General features: G+C 43.5%; 1 protein-coding gene across 1 annotated transcript in view; it reads left to right on the top strand.

Moving 5' to 3' along the window:
• LOC124585186 (serine/arginine repetitive matrix protein 3-like) overlaps positions 1–13,250 on the top strand; it is a 58,977-nt gene extending 45,727 nt beyond the window's left edge. The window contains exon 4 of the mRNA XM_047131381.1: positions 13,110–13,250. Within this exon, the coding sequence (XP_046987337.1) occupies positions 13,110–13,250 (141 nt within the window). The remainder of the gene's footprint in view (positions 1–13,109) is intronic.
• The last annotated feature ends 6,792 nt before the right edge of the window (positions 13,251–20,042 follow it).

Raw genomic sequence — 20,042 nt, 5'->3', positions numbered from 1 at the left:
AAATGGCTCTGAGCACTATGGGACTTAACATCTGAGGTCATCAGTCCCCTAGCACTTAGAACTACTTACACCTAACTAACCTAAGGACATCACACACATCAATGCCCGAGGCAGGATTCGAACCTGCGACCGTAGCGGTCGCGCGGTTCGAGACTGAAGCACCTAGAACCGCTCGGCCACGCCGACCGACTCTCCAGTAGGTATTGAACGTATGTTTTTCAGTGCGTTCTTCCTCTTTCTCGATTAGTTCCTTTGAACATAGCTTAACGCTGAAACGCCTAAGAATTAAAGACACACAATAAATACTTGTGGTCAAGACGAGAGTTTCATTTGGACGTAGAGTACGGCCGCCAAGTCTTACAAATGGTTTTATGCAATATGTGTTAATAACCCTTATTTATCTTGACCATCAATTTTTTTGACATACCACCCCATACACAATGTGATTCTACATCTACATCATACTCCGCAAGACACCCAAATGGTGTGTGGAGGAGGGTACTTTCGGTACCAGTACCTGATCTCTCCAACCCTGTTCCACGTGCGAATAGTGCATGGGAAGAATGACTGTCAGTAAGCCTCTGTATTGGCTCTAATTTCTCGAATTTTCTCCTCGTAGACAATATGCGAGATCATCAAATCTGTGGCACAACAACAGCAGCGACCGGAAATATGAAAAATTCTTAATTTTGTGTTTTAGGAATACCACCCGGAAAAATATACCAAACTACATCAATACAAATTATCGCGACATTCAGGACATTCAGTACCACAGGTCCTACTGTACAAGGTGATGCTATGTATTCATGTATTTTTGCACGCTTTCCCGGGTGCTATTTCTTGTCCACTAACTTTAGTATTTTCATAAATTGCCAGTTATAGATATTGTTTTGCTACAGATGTGATGATGGGTTAACCTAAACCGTGTAATGAATGGTGAGGCAACAACTGAAAGTTGAAAAAAAAGTAACCTACTGATATTAGAAATATGTTATTTGATGTAGGAGTTTACGTAAAGAGTGATTCTGATTGGTCACCCAGACATTCTTTTTATGAGCAACCATTCATTGTCCACTTCCCAAATGAAGAGCCACATTTCAGATGCGGTGCCTGCAATGGCGGTAGGGATATCAGTTACAATGAAGCTGAACAATGAGGTTAGTATTTCGTGGTCATAGACCACTTAAGACTACGTCTGTCAGCTCACACAGTTTTGAGAATACACCCCATATTCAGTTATGTGTAACAAATATTCGTAGCATAAATTAATGTACCACACGCACAGGAGACATTAAACAGAGCAGACTGCTCGAACCTTTTGGATGTAGCCTACATACTGATGAAAACGTAAACTGGAAGAAGCATATTACTAAGCTGCTTAGTATTATTGCTAGTCTTAGAAACAGATGAGTCAACTTCATAACATTTTAGTATATTTCTACCCGATTATGTATTTTGAGATGATTTTCTGCGGGTAACTCATCAAAAAATGTTTCAAATGGCTCTAAGCACTCTGGGACGTAACATCTGAGGTCATCAGTCCCCTAAACTTAGAACTACTTAAACCTAACTAACCTAAGGACATCACGCACATCCATGCCCGATGCAGGATTCGAACCGTGGTTCCAGACTGAAGTGCCCTAACCGCTCACCACAGTGGCCGGCGGTAACTCATCATTTAGAAAGAAAGCATTGATTGCACGAAAGCGAACAGTAATAATAATATGTTGTGTCACCCTCAGACATGTGGTATGTACCTCTTCAAAGAGTTGAACATTTTAACTGTACTTTCACAGCAGACAATGTCTTTCACAGTTCCTATTACAGGTTTCTAGGGCTTTCAGAGAGGACTTAGTAAACAAAAGTCTGATAAGGAATCCCTGACGGGAAATGTGTCGTTGGGACATAATATAAGTTTGAAGAAAGAATCACTTTCAAATCTCCAGCTTCACGTTCCTTTCACGGAATAGACACTAATGAGCTCTAACCAGGGTGCTCTACTCGACCCAGATGCACGGACACTGTTTCCAGTACTGGTCGTCGGGTTCTCTTTTTCCTGACGAAGGACGTCCTCTTCAATGCCGAAACTGCGGCGCTTCTACCGGCCACCCCAGTGAACCGTCCTAACTGGGATCGTACCAGTCACTCGCAGCCGTTGTTGCAGTCGGAAAAGTCTAACGCTGGCACCGTCTTCTCAAATTTAAAAGTGAACCGATCTTCAAACTTGCAGTCAAATCTTTAAAGAAGCGCTTGAGTTACGAATTCACGACATCTAGGAACATATGACTCCAGTTATGGCAATATAAATTATCTTTGAGAGAAGCATACGGGGCCTGAAGATGGCATAATGAATTGGCGAAGCTGTTAGCGAAAATAAAATAAAATAACATCTCGATTGAAGGCTGTTTGGTGAATTTCATCTTTAAATATCTGACCAGGTGCTATCCCATATCCACAATGGATCAACGGAGACTCTGTCCACTAAGTCACCTCTACAACCCCTAAAAGTCTCTAACCGGAAATGTGAATCACCCTGTATATAATCACTAATGAAGTTCGCCATAAGTAATTCGTCACAGATTGAGAACGAATAGTAATGTGCACCCCTAGAATACTAGAAGAAAACTGAAGTTTCTCATATGAAGAACTTAGAAGGAGCGATCTGTGTTTTACTCAGGGAAAACCTTACGTAGCCAAGGTCGCATAAATTATTCATTATTGTTGACAACCGGTTTCGACAGCTGCCTTCAAAAAATTTTTGTTATAAAACGTGTTTCATTCCATGCTAGATGAAAAAGATGACCTTTATCGCCCATTACTGATGCTGTCAGTGGCGCAGAAAAGTGTTTAACATACATCAACAAAAACTGTTGATCACTTATGCAATAGTAAAAAATGTCAGAGAGATAGATAACCAAGTAAGTTTTGAATTTAACCGAAAACCATTTCCTCTGGACAACTCCTTCTACTGCTTGACGAATTTTTATCTAAAAGAACAAACCGCACCAATGAGAAGGCTTCTGGCATAGAGTAACAAAAAGATTACAAACTGTCACTGAGTTTTCCAAAGGAAGAATGTTCAGTTTGTTTATCTTTAACGGAGGTTCCTGCATTGACCAAAATCATTCTTCGGTTAGGCGCACAAGTGGTTCAAATGGCCCTAAGCACTATGGGACTCAACATCTGATGTCATCAGTCCCATAGACTACTTAATCGGTCCCATAGACTAATTAAGCGCAACTAACCTAAGGAAATCACACACATCCATACCCGAGGCAGGATTCGAACCTGCGACTGTAGCAGCAGCGCGGTTACAGACTGAAGCGCCTAGAACCGCACAGCCACGGCGGCCGGCGTTTAGGTGCACACGTCATATGTTATCCACAGCAGCAACACCCGCATCTGATTTGTTAGACACATGTCAGGTTTACTCATGAAAAAAAGGTCTCTAGATGAGTTTGTAGATGGCCCCCGATAACCTGGTGGCGATAAAACGCATTGTCATGTCGTGTTTATCGGACACTGCCCGCTACGACCAATGAGAGGACATATGTCACAGGCTCCCGCGAAGTATTCCGCGCGTCGAGGTGACGAGAGCGCTGTACCTGAAACACGGCTGCCATTTTATACGGATAACTCGCATGTTGAATTCCTCGTTGTCATCTACGAAAATTTCGTTGTACAGGGTACGAATGTTTAAATGATGTTTTCCCGCCGAACGTTTTCCAAAAAGGAAAAGAAAAGATGACTAGCCTTTAACGTCTCGCCGGTAACGAGATGATTGGATGCTGAGCGCCAACTATGACCCGGAAGTAAATTAGCAGCGTACTTTTCAAAGAAACCATAGCAATATAGGGAAACCACGGGAAATCTAAATCTATCGAGTGGTTGTAATTAAAGTGCAGCTACTCGCAGAGATCCAGTGGGAGATTTTAATTATCGTATGTCAGCGAAACCTGGTAGATATGATAATGCCTTAATGCGGATCCGATATATGCTGGAAAAATAAATTAGTTCCAATTTTGGCCATTAGGTGCAAATCTAGCTCTGTCGACATCTCCGATGCTCGTATTGAACAAATTGTGAAATTGTGTAAGCAGTGGTTAATAATAAAACCAACATTATTCTTTTATCACTTGCTTCTCTGCTACGGAAACATTTCTGTACACATTTCTTGCATGTACAGCGCCAGATTTGCTCCAGGTGGCTAAAACTGCAACAAATTTCTTCCAGCGTAAATAGGTTGCATATCAACACAATAGAATATCTACCATGTTTCACTGCCAAACGATAACTGCAGCCAACACTTGACCTCTATGAGTAACTGTACTTTAATTATAAATATCCGGTAGGCGGCCAGTCAGGGATTTTAACCGCCGTCCCCCGGAGTATGACTCCACTCTCTTATCAAATGGTTCAAATGGCTCTGAGTACTATGGGACTTAACATCTGAGGTCATCAGTCCCCTAGAACTTAGAACTACTTACACCTAACTAACCTAAGGACATCACACACACTTATGCCCGAGGCAGGATTCGAACCTGCGACCTTAGCGGTCACGTGGTTCCAGACTGAAGCGCCTAGAACCGCTTGGACACTTCGTCCGGTACTCTCTTATCACTGCTGCACCTCGCATTCGATTTATTTCGTAATAGCACAAAGTATGACACTTCCTGATAGATAAAAATCGTGGAGAAATTGGGCTGGAACCCCGACTTTGGCCCTTCGCCGGCAACACACGTACCAATTTAAGGATACACACAAACTTGACTGCCTCAGTGTGCCATTCCTGAGGCAGTCTTAACTCACCATATTCTAGCGGTAATGTGTGTCAGAACATCTTAATTGTTCTTTCCTTTGCTGGAAGTAAAGTCAGAATTGTTTGTTGTGTACTTTTTTCTTAAATTCAGTACTTCAAAAGAAGCAGTTTATTGGAGTTACATTTTCTATGTGGCGTTATTGCTGAGTACATCGTATGAATTGTTTGCGTCGTGGTATCATGATACTAGTGTGTTGATAGAGGGCCCAGTTTCGTTACGAAGAACTGAGTTGAAAAAGCTTTAATAAAAACTTATTGGTGTTGCATTTTCTATGTGACGTTATTGCTGAGTACATCGTATGATTTGTTTGCGTCTTGGTGTCATGATACCAGTGTGTTGAGAGAGGGCCCAGGTTTGTTACGAAGAACTGAGTTGAAAATGTATTAATAAAATCTAAAAGACTGCTTAACGTGGCAACTTGCATTTCGGTTTCACTTAGTTTACTGTTTTCAATTCATAACTTGCGTAATCCTGTTCGAGTCATAGCATTAAAAATAGCCTCAGTCTACCATCACTATTTTTCAGTATAGTAGCTAACAACAATCCCACACAACTAAAGCTGCGAAAAATGCTTTCAGTTCATTAGCAGCAACGTCTAGCTGTGTACTTCACCCTTTTCCTTTGCTAAGTCCAGGTATACACGCCGACGTCGAAAGCTGAAGATAAAGAGATAAAATGTATAAGGATACTGAAAAGGTAATACAGTACGTAAAGGGAGATGAAAATACAGTTGAAGACGAATGGACATATCTAAAAAGGCAATCACAGAAGTTGGAAAGAAAACCATCGGTACAAACAAGGTAACTGCGAAGAACCCGTGAGTAACAGAAGAAATACTTCAGTTGATCGATGAAAGAAGGAAGTACAAATATGTTCAGGGAAATTTAGGAATGCAGAAATACAAAGAAATGATTGTCGTAAGGACTGACTCAGCATACAGGAAAGTCAACCTTCGATGAAATTGGAAACAAGGAGTGCAAGGAGTGCAACGGGAATTCCACTGATAAATTCAAAGGACCGAGCGGATAGCTGGAAACGGTACGTTGAAGGCCTCTATGATGGGGAAGACTTGTCTAATGTGACAGAAGAAGAAACACGAGTCGATTTAGAAGAGATAGGGATCCAGTATTAGAATGAGAATTTAAGATAGCTTTGAAGGTTCAAATGGTTCAAATGGCTCTGAGCACTATGCGACTTAACTTCTGAGGTCATCAGTCGCCTAGAACTTAGAACTAATTAAACCTAACTAACCTAAGGACATCACATACATCCATGCCCGAGGCAGGATTCGAACCTGAGACCGTATCGGTCACGCGGTTCCAGACTGAAGCGCCTTTAACCGCACGGCCACACCGGCCGGCAGCTTTGGAGGACTTAAGATCATATAAGTCAAAAGGCATAGACAATATTCTATCAGAATTTCTAAAATAATTGGGGGAAGTGGTAACAAAATGATTATTCAGTTTGGTGTGTAGAATGTATGAGTCTGGCGACATACCGTCTGACTTTCAGAAAAATATCATCCACACAGTTCCGAAGATTACAAGAACTGACATGTGCGAGAATCAGCCTAACAACATCAAAGTTGCTGATAAAAATAATGTACAGAAGAATGGAAAAGTAAATAGAGGATGTCTTAGATGACGATCAGTTTGGCCTTAGGAAAGGTAAAGACAGGAGAGAGGCAATTCTGACGCTGCAGCTGGCGCCGGGTAGCCGCGCGGTCTTGGGCGCCTTGCCACGGTACGTGCGGCTTCCCCCCCCTGGAGGTTCGAGTCCTCCCTTGGGCATGAGTGTGTGTGTTGTCCATAGCGTAAGTCAGTTTAAGTTAGATTACGTAGCGTGTAGGCTTAGGGACCGATGACCTCAGCAGTTTTGTCCCATAAAACCTTACCACAAATTTCAAAATTTCCGCTGGGAGCAAGACTAAAGAAAAATCAAGACACGTTTTTAGGATTTGTCGACCTAGTTCAACAATATAAAATGGCGCAAGATATTCGAAATCCTGAGAAAAATAGGGATAAGCTATAAAGAGAGAGTCCGCAGCTCGTAGTCTTCCTGTAGCGTTCTCGCTTACCGCGCAGGGGGCCGGGTTCTATTCCCGGAGGGGATTTTTCCCTGCCTCGATATGACTGGGTGTTGTTGTGTCGTCTTCATCATCATCTTTCATCCTCATTACGGCAGGAGGAAGGAAACGGCAAACCATCTCCTCTAGGATCTTGCCTAGCACGGCGGTACGGGTCACCCGCATCGTCCCCTACGCTCCTTGGAGTACGGGACCTCATCATCATCACAGAGAGACGTGTAATATATATGTACGAGAGCCAATAGGTAAGAGTGGGTGACCAAGAACGAAGTGCTCGGAGTAAAAAAGGGTATAAGACGGGGATGTCTTTCGCCCCTACTGTTTAATCTGTATATCAAAGTAGCAATGATGGAAAAAAAGAATTAAATTTCAATGTGAAAGGATATCAGCGAAACGATTGGCTGATGACATTGCTATCCTGAGTTAAAGTGAAGAAGCATTACATGATCTACTGAACGGAATGAACAGTTTAATGAGTACAGAATAGTGAGTGAGAGCAAATTGAAGAAAGACGAAAGTATTGAGAAGTAGCAGAAACGAGAATAGAGACAAACTTAACATCAGCTCTCTCGGAGACTTGCAACCGCTCTTCCATCACACCATTAGTGACTGAAACACGAAAAGAGGGAAGTGAAAGTGGTACTGACCCTCCTCCACACACCATAAGACGGTCTCTGTGATATAAATGTAAATGTAATTGGAGTATGTGCTCATTAGCAGATTTGATTTAAGGACACCAGCAAATCCCCGCGGTGTAGAATTACCCTTAATCCTAAAAAACTAACTGTGGGCAGGCCACCTCTTCAAGAAATAATCTCCAAATGTTTGTGGGCAAAGTTGAACTGATAACGCGGAAGTAACGGCCCTAACCAGGACTCTGAAAGTGGGGAATTAGCGTAAAATTTCAGTCTGACTAACACTATCTGACTGGAGAAATATTGGTTGTAATTTAGACCTGATTGCTAATATGTTCTGGAATATACGCTAACTAAAAGTCTACAACTTAATGTATATGAATGGGCGAACATAAACGATCAGCAAATTGAAGACGTTTATCCATAAAAGCATTTATGGGACCAATGTATAAATGAGTAATCAAATTCTGTGATAATTATTTCTGCCTAAATTTATATGAAGATTAAATGGAAAGCAGTGCACTCCCATATCAGTTAAATTACTTCTTGCTATCTTAAGAATTTACTTTCGGCCGGTGTTCAATGTTAACTGACAACTACTTAATCCTGTAACTCTCCGTTGTTACAGTCATGAAAGTTAATGACTAAAACCCAGAAGCCTACACATTCACTACTAGTACGAAAGGAGATGAGACAGGAGATAGTTCTGGATTCCACAAGTTTGAAATAAAACTCAACTACTCTGCCGGTGCTGCGAATTATACTCACCGTAAGCATGAGTGGACTGCGCCAACTGTGTCCTGCAGACGTGCTGGCCCCTTCTTGAAGACGGAGTCCTGAGCACTTTTGTGGGACTTCAGGATGTGGGAGGCCCTACCGCACTGCTACACCCAGTCGACCAGGACACTCTCATATCCTTCAGGAAGTCGAACTGGACACTCTTGCATTCTACCTCCTAAGCCTCCGCCGCCGCCGAAAGGTGCCTGTCGTCAGTTGCAATCGCGACGATTCCACCCAACAGAGAATCCCGCCAAAAAATAGCACCTTCTTTTCCAGTCTCCATTGACAACTTGGAATTCTCCCATACTGTCAAGAAGCATTCATTTCAAAGGCCCGATCTGACGTCACATATCATTGCACCCACCGCACATTCTCTCGCCAATGTTTTTAACCTCGAAACTGGGTACGAGAAATTCAGAGAGGACCGCTACAGGGCTAGAGTTTGTTTCCTGTGGCCTACGCTTTCTATAAACTGATAATCTTCAAAACAAGTTAGAAAACATGGAAAGGCGCCACCGACTCCCGCACATGGCGCCGTACTGCCGTTGGCCTGGCCTCAGCTGGAAGCAGTCTTGTGGGAAGACAACGCTTACCACCGACCTCATTTCTAAGAATCTTACGCCACCCAGGCCGCAGTCCCACCCACCGGTTTCCATCCTGCTTGGCCGAAGCGTTTCCTGTTGCTCTGTCTCAAGTCCACTGATCTGCACATTCGCATGCATCCCAGAATCCTTCATAATCCATTAAAGGCCGTTACCAGGTTGTTAACGAGAGACATGGAAATTATAGTGACAGAAAAAATCGCAACACAAAAAATAATTGATATAGAATAATGAATTTTGCGAATACCTTTGTCTGGGTAACATATTTAACTGATTAACATTGCAAGATCAAAGGTTAACGTAAACGCGAGATAAGCCATTACAACTGTGAAATGCTGGTACATTAATGACTGGTGTAACCGCCAGAATGTAGAATGCCAGCATGAAAACGTGCATGCATCGTGTTGTACAGGTGCCGCCTTCAGTCTGTGGGTGGAGCTCCATGCCTGTTGCACTTGGTCGGTCGATACAAAATGGCTCTGAGCACTATGGGACTTAACATCTGAGGTCATCAGTCCCCTAGAACTTAGAATTACTTAAATCTAACCAACCTAAGGACATCACACACGTCCATGCCCGAGGCAGGATTCAAACCTGCGACCGTAGCGGTAGTGCGGTTCCGTACTCGGTCGATACAGGGATGGTTAATGCTGTATCTGGAAGACGCTTGAGTTGTCGTCCCATGGTGTCCCACATGTGCTCTATTGGAGACAGATTTGATGATCCAGCCGGCCAAGGCACCATTTCGACACGCTGTAGAGTATGTTGGTTTACAACAGCGGTATGTGGGCGAGCGTTATCCTGGATTTCTGTTCATGAGTGGTTGCACAACAGGTCCAATCACCAGACTGACGTATAAAAAATTTTCAGACAGGGTGCTTGGGATAACCACGAGAGTGCTCCTGCTGTCATACGAAGTCTCACTGCAGACCGAAACTCCAGGTGCAGGTCCAGTGTGTCCAGCACACAGACAGGCTGGTTGCAGGACCTCCACTGGCTTCCTTCTAACCAACACACAGCCGTCATTGGCACCAAGGCGGAACCAGTTTTCATCGGAAACACAGTACACTTCCACCGTGCCCTCTAATGATCTCTCGCTTGACACCAATAAAGCCTCAAATGGCGCTGGTGTGGGGTCAGAGGACTGACTTTACGATGCGGTGGAGCTCCTCTCTTGGTAACGCCACGTGGGCGTCCAGAGCCCGATCTTCCTGCCACTCTACATTTTCGTAATCACCGCTGCCAGCAATCGTGTACAGTGGTTACATTCCTGGTTAGCCATACTGCAATATCGTAGGACGAACATCCAGCTTCTCGTAGCCCAATTTCACAACCTCGCTTAAACTCACAAGTCAGTGAAGTGTTTATAAATGATGTCTTACTTGCCTTAGAGGTATTCTTGACTAACATCATCTCGCCACGTCCAGTCTCCAAGGTAACTAACACTCACGACCGTTACGGTGCGTATTTACAGCAAATCTTATCTGCATCCTCATGGTGGTGCTACTAGCGCCACTCATATGCGGTGTGTAACGAAAATGTACAGCCCAAGTTGGAGGACACATTCCTCACACGTGTTACACGAATCTGGGCCTGGAAACGCTTTGTTTCCATCCTACAACTCATTATCTCCAACTCATTAATCACTGGAAACACATTCGAAAAGAACGCACCGACATACCACATGAAACTCTTTCTCACAGGAGACGGTCAATATGAGCTCCGTGGGCACTGATACATGCATCAACCCGCCGTCATACTGAATCTCGGACGCGCCGATGTATCCTTGGATTGTTGCATATGATTTCGCAGCGTACCGTAATATGGACACGGAGACAATGAACGTCTTGTACTGGGGTTTCATACACAAGAGCTTTCAAATGCCCTTACAAATGTAAGTCCAATGGGTTTAGCTCCGGAGAGCGTGGAGGCCTATCTATCTGTGGCCGGCTATGTTATTTAGAAGCCGATGGACATGAAAACGTAAAAGAAGATATGCTTCATCGTGCTTGAAGTAGATGTTTTCTTGCACAGCTAAAGGCATATCTGCTAACAGATCAGATAGAATGTTCTCTTCGAAATTATGTTAACTTTGTCCGTTGAATCCGGGTGGAAGAAAGTGAGGCCCTACCAAACCATCACCAACAATGCCGCCCAAACATTGTCAGAAATGACTTGCTTCAACGTTGCGTAGGAATTGACTTCTGACCACACATGCAGATTGTGAAAATTTACTATATGATCTCGTTGAATCGACGCCTCATCTGTGCACAGCACCGTTGCACTATAATTAGGGTTGAAACTTTGTTGAATAAAACATTCGCAGAAGAGTACCAGTGCAGGAAAATCAGCTGCTGATAGTGTCTCCACATGCTGTAAATGGTACAGATAGAGCTGGTCTTCCTGTCGTGTGGACAACATTCAATGTTGTGGCTGCAGGTCTTGTACTGACAAGAGTCGTCATCAGTTGCAAGAAGAACTGCCGCCTCCCGTTGCTCTGTCCTTGTCCTGCTACGCCTCGCCCGGTCGCGAGTATGAGGTTCGAATGGTTCAAATGGCTCTGAGCACTATGGGACTTAACTTCTGAGGTCATCAGTCCCCTAGAACTCAGAACTACTTAAACATAACTAACCTAAGGACATCACACACACATCCATGCCCAAGGCAGGATTCGAACCTGCGACCGTTGCGGTCTCGCGGTTCCAGACTGTAGCGCCTAGAACCGCTCGGCCACTCCGACCGGCCGCGAGTACGAGGCTCAAATGCCGAAATCACTTATTTCTCTTGAGGACGTACACATGGGTCATTTGTTATTTGATTTCCTTGACGTTCATTCAAATGATATCGACATTCCTTTTGAAATCGTGGATATCTTAGAAGAAACAGGAAATGTCACGATTCCATGACAATCAATGGCTTCAGATGTTTTCCTGTCGGGGCACCTTTGCACTCTCTCCCGGTACAAACGTTGAGGTCGAGCGCCATTGCGGCCAACTAATCCATACATCAAAGGGGCGTCTGCCCTGTCTGCATTTGGGAACACTGCCGTTGCACGAGCCAAGTCTGTCGTTAACTCTACATAGAACACGCGTGCATGCAACGGTCGTACTGATCTCTGGAACAGTTGATGTTACCTGTAAACAAACAACGACATACGTGGCATGGGAACAGGGACATGTAGAACAAAACACTGACGGTGCACAATGTAACTACAAGTCACCATGAGTGCATGTTCCCCCTGATTCTAACGTTTTGTTCTCGTACATTCCCCATGATTAACGAGTTGGAGTAAAGGAGTTGTAATATGGAAACAAAGCATTTCGGGATAAATGTTCGTATAACATAATTTCTTCGTCTACGTGTGTGGAAGGTGTCCCGAAATTTGTGCCGTACATTTTTGTTTCACCCCGTATGATCCGCGCGAAATCTGAACAGACATCATCTTCCTTATGTAGAAACACGCTAACCGACTTTCGTTTATGTCGCACAGCGCCTTCTTGGTGTTGGGATTTTTTTATTCCGTCAGTATATGCTGGGAACCCTGCTGCCAGTCACCGCACCGTGTTTTATATCAGTAATATTTTTTGTAGGCATTTTTCCTGTTGTCAGCATCAGAATAATAAACACATTCTAGTTACTGATGAAATCAGCACGCAAGATGCTCACGGTACCGTGCAATAAACAATGGAGAAAGCACTTCCAGCCGGCCGAAGTGGCCGTGCGGTTAAAGGCGCTGCAGTCGGGAACCGCAAGACCGCTACGGTCGCAGGTTCGAATCCTGCCTCGGGCATGGATGTTTGTCATGTCCTTAGGTTAGTTAGGTTTAAGTAGTTCTAAGTTCTAGGGGACTAATGACCTCAGCAGTTGAGTCCCATAGTGCTCAGAGCCATTTGAAAGCACTTCCAGCTAATCCTTGCCTCCCTGCTACTCCACCCGAGCGCGCTATCGCCGACCTGGCGACGGACTGCCTCGGGGGCCTCCGCAGACGGAGCAGGCAGGTGGCAGATTGGAGGCAGTGCCGTCGGCCTCCGGAGGTGCGCCCTGGCCGGCGAGCTGGCGCGCCGGGGACAAAGGCGGCAGCGGACGGCGCGCTCACCCGGCTTAATAATCGAACAGGCGCGCGCCGCCAAGTTGGGCCCGCTGGCGTGCACCACTAGACGCTAAGCGGCCGAAATAATCGCATTAGGACGGCGGCGGCGGCGGCGGCGGGCTGCCAGCAAATCTCGCGACGCCGGCCGCCCAGGGGCGCCCCCATTACGGCCCGCGACAAATACCCCAGCAGCGCACTTCTCACCGCCCGTCCAGCTGCGCCGCTGTCAGGTTGTAAACTACTCCCTCTGAGACATTTACCCATACTCCACAATGAGCAGGCGTCAGATAGCAATATGGGATATTGCGCGACGCTCACTTCTGCGTATTTACTGTGCGAATCTCTATCAGGTGCGTGGCACTGTGTGCATTTACAAGCAGATAACAAGGTTACCGGCCTTTTACGAGGTGACTGAGAAAAGTAGACTGACAACATTGCTAGCGATATGGTAACGCTGCATTCATCTCTTCCAGATGCTCAATCAGAGTTTCCCGTGAAGCCATCGCGAGTGTTTTTTAAGCGCTATCAATGAAGTTGTGTTTTTGTTGCGTGTTACGAAAATGGAATAACGGAATTTAGAACAACGTTATGAAAGAAAGCTTTGTGTTAAACTTAGGGAATCGGCGGGTGTGGCCTTTGAAAACGTGAAACAGATCTCTGGCGAACATTCCTTATCAAGGACACAACTGTTTCGCTGGCACATATCATTTCTGGAAGGCTGAGAAAATACTAAAGCCACACCCCGCCCAGGGAGACCTTGAGCTTCATAAACATGCGCGTGCTCTTGTGAGATCAGACCTAAAATAATGGTTCAAATGGCTCTGAGCACTATGGGACTTAACTTCTGAGGTCATAAGTCCCCTAGAACTTAGAACTACTTAAACCTAACCTAAGGACATCATACACATCCATGTCCGAGCCAGGATTCGAACCTGCGATGGTAGCGGTCGCGCGGTTTCAGACTAAAGCACCTAGAACCGCTCGTCCACAGCGGCCGGCTGCCAAACTTTCAACCTAGTGCTTTGCAATGATGTGTGCTTCACAATGATGTCCTTCAAAGGCTCAGGAAAAGGGTGAATCGAGTGAGACCGGACAATTCAGACAAGTGGATGCTGCGTCATGACAACGTCCCGTGTCACACGGCTACTTCCATCACACAATTTTTGATTTCGAAAGGGATTATTGTTGTTCCACAGTCCCCATATTCACCTGTTTTGATTCCTTTTTTTCCCGAAATTGAATACTGTCTTACAAGGACGTCACCCTGAGACTCTGGAGAACACTCCGCAGAATGTAACCGACATATTGAGGGCTCTAATAGCTGAAGGGTGTCAGTGCTGCTACAAAGACTGCGAACAGCGACTTCGCATGTATACAACTGTTACAGGGAGCTACATTCAAAAAAAAAAAAAAAAAAAAGAAACGTTGGTAGACAAAAAATCCCGTTTAAGGTACGTCAATTTCAGGACTCAAATATCTGGTCACCAAAGTTGTTGGATGGAACTCTCAAAAATTCACGAGAAATCTGACTTTCAAGTTTCCAGAGCACATTTCATCCGTTAAATTTAGGGTGAATTTGTTCAGTCGGTAACGTGGCGCTGGAAGAATGCTCGCCAGTCATGTATGTGGTATGCATTCGACTCTCAGCCAATACAAATTTTTAAACAGTAGTGTTGTTCCGGAGTAACGTCAAGCGCCGGCACGTCGGCCTGCAACGTAAAAGCAAAGAGGGCTGTGAGACGACGTCAGATTGGAACCGCACCACGACAAGAGCGACATCCATACGAAAGAACATAAGCGCCGCTGCGCATAGCAACGGCCGCACTAGAAGGCTAGCTGTGGTCCAAACGCCTTAGGCGTGACTTGTGGTCTGTACATTGGCTTGCATGGAAATTGTATATATCGAAGGACATTATTATTTGCATGTCGCCATTTGTTAGCCATCCATCTATGTAAAAACGCAAACTTAAGTATTGTCAATTTTATTTACTGTAATAAACTCCATTAATAAGATTTGCTTGAATTGTTGTCTAGCTATCCGAGGAAACAGCTTCCTAGACACATTGTATTAGACAAGTGGGCAGGACACGACGTGTGCTTGTTCTTTAAGCATTTCTATGAAGTGTAAAATACATATCTACATATACGTCCACATGGCTATTTTGCAGATCACACTTAAGTGCCTGGCAGAGGGCTCATCAACCGACTTACGCACTAATTCTCGATTATTCCACTCAGCGCCCGTGAAAAAAGGAACAAATATATATTTGCGTGCGAGCTCTGATTTCCTTGTTTTATCGTGATGATCGTTACTCCCGGTGTGCATATCGGCGTGTATATCGGAGCCACATTCGGAGTAGAAAGTTGGTGATTGAAATTCCGTGAGAAGATCCCACTTCAACAAAAATGGTTTTCTCTTAATGGTTTCGATTCGAAATCTTGTATCATGTCAGTGACACTCTTTCTTCCATTTCTCTACAAAACGTGATGGCTTTCTTTGAACTTTCTCCGTAACTTTCTATGTAATCCGTTAATCCCATCCGGTGGGGATCCCAAACCGCACTGCAGTACGCCAAAAGAGGACGGACAAGCGTAGTGTAGGCAGTCTCTTTAGCAGATATATTGCATTTGATAAGTGTTCTGCAAATAAAACGCATAAACATAAAAAAAATTAATCTCTAACTTTTTAAAATTCAAATAATAATTTCTTATAAAAACCAGTAACAAGAATTTATGTTTCCAATAAAATCTGGAATTTTTTGTGCGACATGTAATTAGAAATAAGAGGATGTGGATGTGTCACACAATTGACAATTACAAAATTGCTAAGTGTCATGCATTTGATGAATTTTATATTTAAATAATGTATGTATTCGAACAGCACGAAAAAAGAATAAAAATTACCAAAGTAAGACTCGAAACAGTGATTACGCGTCTCGAGCGCTACCCGTTTTGCTCACATTTATGTATTTTACGCTTCATGAAAATGATCGTAGGGCATGCACTTTTTTTAAAAAAAAAAATTAGGTTTGGCTGGAAATCGAACCCCACATGGCAAGTGAGCATGAGACATGTTGCCCAACAAAGAACGTTATACCCTTAGTGAACTAAAGATGATCGGAAAACCTGACGGTAGACTTCCTCGAGAATTTTTGAGACGGATCCAACAGCTTTGGGAGACATATTGGAATCTTGAATTTCACGTAGGATAAATACAAAATCTCACAAAAACGCGATTGCCATGTGCTATCATAGTTGGGATGGGTCCTGGTAGGAATTGTTGGTTTGTTCCCCCCCTCCCCCTTTCCCCCATGCATGCTGCTATCAGTCTAATTTTATTTTCACCGTCCCTGCATATTCCTACTATATTTTTGTTCATTAAGTTTTTGCAAGTGTTCAGTGTGAGCATTTCCGCAAGCCTATTTTTTTTTATATGCTGGATATGCCAATTAGTCTGACCTGAACTAGGGGCAGCACTTCAGTAGTTATCCACTATCGGGCATAAAAGGGTTTTTGTTAGGAATATCAGTCGTAGGCAAACGGAGGGTTCCTAGTATACCAGTACTACAAACGAATCGGAGCCTTCCATTTACTTAATTTACATTTGAGTCTTTATGATCCTTCTGTGTCATATCTACGCACATTCTAAGTATCACGCCTTAAGTGACTGATTCATTAATTTTCTAGCCAAATTTTACTGTCTTTTATGTTTCAAGAAGCGTACAATTTGACCTTTATCGACTTTGGACTCTAGTTGGGTGACTTTACTCAAGATTGACATTTGGTCCTGGTGAGACTGGATAGGAGTAATGGTTCAGTATTCATAGAAATACATTTCCTTGTAATTAACCATCTGTGAAAATCTCAGGTCGAAACCAATAGAGTTTGCTAAATCATCATTTATATCACGAAAAGTAATGAGCCTATGACATTTTCATTGTTGAAATTGGTCCTGTACCAGTTCTGTGATAATGTACTGTGTTCGAGCTTTTAGATCTCTCTAGAATTTATTTCCTACATTAGGACTCGTTAGATATGTAGAGATTGGATGTACTAGATTGAGGAAGCATAGCCCGTACCCTCTCCCAGCATGTTCGATAGTGTTAATATTCATTTCTATGAGATCCACAACAAGCGAATATCATTCTTGACGCAAATCGGCTCTAACGTCTACAGCAAAGCTTTTGTCTTCCTTGCAAGCGTCTTGAAAGTTCTGCAATCGATAACGTGTCTCCCGTATGAATTTCTGACAGTCGCCTTTCAATTATCGAGACAAAGTTAATTACTCCGTATTAAAATGATTGTTATTCGAAATACATAAAGAGCACTGAAAAGTGTTAAATTCTCTATACAGTCATCAGGAGCAAACTGCAGGCATTTTCTGTAAAATGCATTTGTAAACCAAACAAAAGCTTCCTGGATATTGCATTAAATTCTCGAACGTCTGAACCATGAGAAAATAATACACTTGCATAGTGCTTCTGCATATGATTTTAGGCTAGTTGCCGTTCAAGTACTGGTAATGCATACAAAATAATTGAGACTTGCTTATATGAATGAAGGTAAAATACTGTCGAAATGTAGTTACCAATTAAAAGCTACTACAAATTATTTAATAAGAAGGAATTTTTTCTATAGAGAAAGGACACCAGTGTTTATTTTCAAAGAGCAGAATTATGTAATAGACATTTGTCAGCGGTTACCTTATTTCAAATTAAAATTGTCAGTGGAATTAAATTAAATCAAAATTTCTGGCAGGGAAAAGAATTGTACCTTGAATGCTTACTGCTGTATCGTAGCCTTCCAATAAAGTCTGTTGTGAGTTATATGGTGTTTGTAATCACCATTTAAATGACTGGTGCCCTTAGTTTAAACGTGAGCTCAAATGGAAATGTGACACACATTTCAATTTTCGCAACAGATTACTCTAGTATTATTTTTTGTCCTTTCAGGGACGACGCTGGCATGAGGATTATTAAAAATAAATCTCCGCGCAGCCTCGCTCTCTGGCGAAACAGTCACCGTGGAGGCAGAAATCTGCGAGGCACCCGTTCTGCTCCGCGTGAGGCGCGGCGTGTTGAGGCGTGGGTTTGTCTGCCTCTCCAGTCGCGCAATTTAATTTGTCACTACATCTTATTCCGCCGCTTACTGCCGGCGCGAGGGAAAATTGTTTTCTCCGTCCATGTCGGTGAAGGCAAGCTTCAACGTGAGCGAATCTTAAAGTCGAGAGGGCACGGTAGTCTGTTTCCGTCCCCCTTCCATTCGTATTAAATATACCAGCTAATATGATTTATTCTGCACCTACGTATGATAGAAAGTGGATTATCGACACAAAAAGAATATCAAACTAGGTTGGTATCATAATTCAAAAGAAATGGCATTGATTACAAATTTATCCTAAAATACCAGAACTAAAGTATGCTTTAAAGGTATTCCAGAACATGAATCACGTTGGCGACCATTATTGGGCCCCTCCAATATTTTCAAGGAATGCCTTCAAATAAGGATCAATGAACAGTGCGAAACACTTAATGCTTCACCACTACTATTTCCAACTGCGTTATTAAGATTGCAGCTGTGGATGAGGGAGTCTGCAACGCGAAGCTGGTTGCAGTTTTCCCCTGAGAAACCATTTGTTTCGCAAAGGGGCCACACTCTGGAACTCGCGAGTCAGAGTCGTTAGATACGCTGCCACGTATACATGGCGATATGAAAATCCAACGCAAATTGAATTTGACTCTAGCACAAAATTTAGGTTCCAGTGTGACGTAACTCGTCCACTTGATAAAGTTGACTATAAACAAATGGAAACATAAGGAAAATGCAGACCACTCACTCGGTCCAATTCCTTCAGTTGAACATCTGTAGACCAACGGAGAGGAGGTAGAAATGCTACTCATCTACGGGCAATGTAAGTTAGTAGAACAGTATGACTGTAGTAAAATGTGTACTACGTTTAAACAATGCGTTTTGTACAGTAAAAGCAACCCTTAATTAAAATCCGCATCATCATTACCTTCAACTGAAGACGGTTGAGTGAATGACTGAGGTGTATTTTTATTCTATTGAGAAGAGATTACCGAGTAAAGTTTTCAAAAAGTCAGGCATGTTGGTTATTGTCCCCGTGGTAGACAGCAACATCTGCTTGAAAGAACTTTTATTTTTCTTGTGGACTTCTGGACAAGAAATTATTGGGGTTAGTTAAGATAAATAGTGCACCATGTGTGCAACGTCTGTCTTAATTAACAGGAATCTCTTTACAAAGCTTATTTTCACTTTTATGTTCTATATTTAATACCACTTTGAAAAATAGGTCACGTCACTAAGGTTGTTGTAAGATCGACTACAATTCCAATAACCATTTCATCAGTGAGTATGCACTGTTACAGATCAACAGCTAACAGGTTGCTGGTGCACACTAGAGTTCAGCCCCCGGCCCGCATCTCGTGGTCGTGCGGTAGCGTTCTCGCTTCCCACGCCCGGGTTCCCGGGTTCGATTCCCGGCGGGGTCAGGGATTTTCTCTGCCTCGTGATGGCTGGGTGTTGTGTGCTGTCCTTAGGTTAGTTAGGTTTAAGTAGTTCTAAGTTCTAGGGGACTGATGACCATAGATGTTAAGTCCCATAGTGCTCAGAGCCATTTGAACCAAGTTCAGCCCCCTTCCCCCACGCCACGAACTGCGACGTAGGCTACTCCCTTGAGGGCTACCATGAGCACGGTAGTAAAGCTGGTTAAGGTTCTGTGGTCGTAAATAACGGAGTTGCACCGATGTACAATGACTATACGACGTCATAAATACACTGTAGAGCCAAAGAAACTGGTACACCTCCCTAATATCGCGTAGGGCTCCTGCGAACACGCAGAAGTGCCGCAACACGACGTGGCATCGACTCGACTAATGTCTGAAGTAGTGCTGGTGGGAAGTGACAGTATGAATCCTACAGGACTGTACGAGGGGGTGGAGATCCCTCATATCCCATATATGGTCAATAATGTTCATGTTTGGGGAGTCTGATGGCCAGCGGAAGTGT

Source organism: Schistocerca americana, chromosome 1 (genome assembly GCF_021461395.2).
Source record: "Schistocerca americana isolate TAMUIC-IGC-003095 chromosome 1, iqSchAmer2.1, whole genome shotgun sequence".
In the NCBI taxonomy this organism is placed as follows: Eukaryota; Metazoa; Arthropoda; class Insecta; order Orthoptera; family Acrididae; genus Schistocerca; species Schistocerca americana.
The sequence above is the reverse complement of the archived record's forward strand: the minus strand, read 5'-3'. Positions and strand labels throughout refer to the sequence as shown.